This window comes from Olea europaea, unplaced genomic scaffold, assembly GCF_002742605.1.
Source record: "Olea europaea var. sylvestris unplaced genomic scaffold, O_europaea_v1 scaffold1292, whole genome shotgun sequence".
In the NCBI taxonomy this organism is placed as follows: Eukaryota; Viridiplantae; Streptophyta; class Magnoliopsida; order Lamiales; family Oleaceae; genus Olea; species Olea europaea.
In genome coordinates, this window is record NW_019230382.1 from 49,775 (window position 1) to 53,103 (window position 3,329).

A 3,329-nucleotide genomic window follows, 5' to 3' on the forward strand; every position below is an offset into this window, starting at 1 on the left:
CAAAAATCTAAATCTACCAAAGGCTTAGGGTAGCCCAGATAATCAATTGTATGTGTTTATTATGTGGGCTAAAATTAAAGAAGGAACTTATACTCAACTTTGTTAGGAGTCGCAGTGTGAGGGTTCGATTCTTAAAACATGAATTGGGACTCTTTGTGGGTATCAGTGTACAGACAGTTCTTGTTCCCTAGTCTGCTGGGACACATCCCGCAATTAACCTCTCTCACGATGTTCTAAGGGCAGGGCGATGGAAACCCTTAACATTGGGGTTCAACCTTTAATAAAGAAGCAACTTTCTTTCTGCTTTGAAAAATTCGAGCACCGAGATCTATGAGGACAGTTACGATTTCAGAGGAGAGACGGTGCCTTTCTATCCAAAATAAGATTACACAAGCAATATGTTTGAAAATACCAATGGAGAAATGGATTATCTAATAGATTATCTAGCTATGGAGTATATCGTCGAATGCTGGAATCATCATAATCTAATTCAAACAGGGATAACAGCCTGTCAAATATCTAACTAAATGCGTGATAACACGAAGCATAACTCGAACACATAAATTTAGTTTTCATTCTTGATTTTTTATCTCTAGAAAATTTTTGGATTTGGAGATCACCTCCTAAGAAAATGCAAGAGAACCTCACATTGACAATATTTCAAGAATAATCAAGCTCTAATATTTTAACTCAAAAGTCATTTTTAACCTCGTTCAATCAGGCAGCTTCAAATAAAATGATCAAACTAATCGAGCAATCTTTGAATACAGAACCCATTAAGAAACACATTCCTCGCTTACGATGACACCCACTAGGCTTCTAATCACATGTCTACACCAGTTCGAAATACAAAACATGCATGCAAATGGGTTAATTACCGTGAACAGATTGAAGAATTCAAAGTTCACAAAATGTTAAACGATCAGCGGTTTCTCTTAGAGCAGATGATATGTAGCTCAACCCGAATGCATTCTCGAAGGGAGTCGATGCTTCTGTTATTCCCTTTTGGAACTTCTGTTTGCAAGAATGGCAAGTGAGTTGCAAAATGGTTGAATTGATCTTCATAATAGCGTGTTCCTTCAAGGCCTGTGCTTTCTCCAACTCGGCTCTCGCTTGTTGCCTAATTCTCTTGGCGCAGGCAAATTCGTGCTCAGCAAGTTCACTCTGCCGCTTAGCCTGTATTCTTGCCTCTTCAGCGTATGCTTTTTCAGCTAGGACGAGTCTTAACAGTTCTTGCTCTTGTTCTTTAACTCTCGACACTTTCTCGCTAGTGCCACTCTTCCTTGGAGAAAATCTGCTTATATTTGCGTTATCCATTTCGTTTTTCTCACAGATTCCTGATGAACCAATGGACAGCTGCAAATGCATCGACTGTTCCTCTCCATTAACATGGGGTTTTGTTAACAGCTGTAGCTCTAAAAATGCAGGTTTTGAATTCCTACTTTCACACACATTGGTCATGAAAATAGGCCATGGTGCAACATTACTGAGATTGGAGTCACTGGAGGGACTGGGGCCTGACGCTGTTCGGGTCAGGTAAGCAGTAGACTGTAATGCGTGTGAATCTGCTCGGAGCTGCCCCATACTGCACGAGTCTTGATGTTCAATAAAACTCTCCACCCTAGCAAAAGAATGCACCGTTTCATAATATGTATGTTAATATATATTTCGTTGGCTTGAGGTCAGGTTTTACTTTCCCTCTCAAATTTGTATAAGATGTTAGATGCTTGAACAAGCGGAATTGGAATTCTAAAAGAGTTTAAAACGATTGTCAAACCAAAACTCACCAGATCCCATTTTGGTACTAGGGAACTGTGTTTAACTATCTATAAATTGTCTCTCCTTAAAATATATATGAAGCCCACATCAGTCAAAACCTAGTTTATTATGGATTTCACATGCTTACTTCCTTGAACTTCTACTGATTTTGTCAAAATTGAACATTCTGTATTCTGCACTGAATACAATAGATAAATCTTGAAAGGAAGTGATGGGGTAAATGATGAGCGTGCTAAAGAATGGCCAATCTAGTTGGGACACTCAAGTTTTACCTACTGATTCCAATCTCCTATATTAATCTTACGTACCTTGAGAAAACACGGCCACAATCACAGGAATGGCCTCGAGTTCCACAGGTTTTGAGATGAGCCTTATAATCAGATTGAACAGCATATCCTTTTGAACATTTCTCACAAACCCACTGCTTATGATTACTGTGTTTTCTTCTAAAATGCTTCTTAATTCCCACAAGATCACCCAAAGCATGGCAAGGATCATGGTGAAGGCAAGTAGGTTCTGGACACACGAATACGCGCTTTCTCACTATTGGCGTTTCGCGCTTTTGCAGCTTCCATGGCACCTTATGCCTTCTCCTATGCATCTGCAAGTTCTGGTCTCTCTGAAACCCTTGATTGCAGATCTCACAAACGTATCGATCCGATTCCAATAAAGTCTTTGGGGATAAAGATACGACTTCTGCATCTGGATCTATTACTCATAACAATTAATTCATTGCACTTATAATTAACAACTGAAAATAATAAATAATAGATAATTTTATGAACAAAACTGAATCTTAAATTGTACCTGGAGTTCCTGGTGGCCTTCTTTTTCTTTTACTGATGTTTCCATTTTCGGCAGAAAATGATGGGTGGGAGGAAGAAGAAGAGAGATAGTTACTTATCATTGGAACTTTTTGTTCAAAATCCATCTCAACCGCAAAGAATTTGGAACATGGTAAGCAGAATAATTAATTTCGAAAATGCGAAAGATGGATGATGGAACTACCGAATATAGAGCAGCAACAATGGGGAAAAAATAATAGAAAGACACTTTTAATCAGCTTTTAAGCTATAAGCCTTCACCTTCAAAAAGAGTAATCCGGGATGTGGGTGGCGTGGGTTATGACTGGGTGGGTCTTCAACCAATCAGAAAGCTTCCAACTTGATTACCAGAAAGAAGCAAAAAATCCCCCACAAAGAAACAAAACACGCTCATTATGCGTCATTTCATTGTACAGTAAATTTGCAAGCAGAAATAGATATATACTATATACATACCCTTCAGGGTTTAGTCAGTTTCATTCAGAAGGGATTGTATAACTACAGTAGAAATAAACCCGGCAAGTCTAATCACAGATAAATTACAGATTCACCCCCTCTATTTTGATCTTTATTGATTTATTGATTTATTTTAATGTTTAAAGAGCATTGATTATGAATTGAATCTTTTAGGTCAAATTTAGCCTTTGTTTGAGCCTCATTTTTGTGAAGAACATGAATTTTTTAATAATATATTGATAAAAAATGTGTGGTTAAAAAATAAAGAAA

The 3,329-nt window shown here is 37.8% G+C and overlaps 1 protein-coding gene across 1 annotated transcript; it reads right to left on the reverse strand.

The window, feature by feature from the left end:
- Window positions 1–726: 726 nt before the first annotated feature.
- LOC111374795 (protein SHOOT GRAVITROPISM 5-like) lies at window positions 727–2,984 on the reverse strand. The gene is made up of 3 exons (XM_022997529.1): window positions 2,587–2,984; window positions 2,088–2,487; window positions 727–1,621 (listed from the first exon to the last, which is right to left on the reverse strand). Exons 1-3 carry the CDS (start codon window positions 2,708–2,710, stop codon window positions 898–900), a joined length of 1,248 nt encoding a protein of 415 aa, XP_022853297.1. The 5' UTR covers window positions 2,711–2,984; the 3' UTR covers window positions 727–897.
- Between the last annotated feature and the right edge of the window lie 345 nt (window positions 2,985–3,329).

Bases quoted from the DNA above. Each gene is read 5' to 3' on its own strand.
- LOC111374795 (XM_022997529.1), bottom strand. From the start codon at position 2,710: ATGGATTTTGAACAAAAAGTTCCAATGATAAGTAACTATCTCTCTTCT. The intron at 2,488-2,586 runs GTACAATTTAAG...TATGAGTAATAG, and splicing joins AAGGCCACCAGGAACTCCAG to ATCCAGATGCAGAAGTCGTA. The intron at 1,622-2,087 runs GTACGTAAGATT...TTCTTTTGCTAG, and splicing joins TGTGGCCGTGTTTTCTCAAG to GGTGGAGAGTTTTATTGAAC.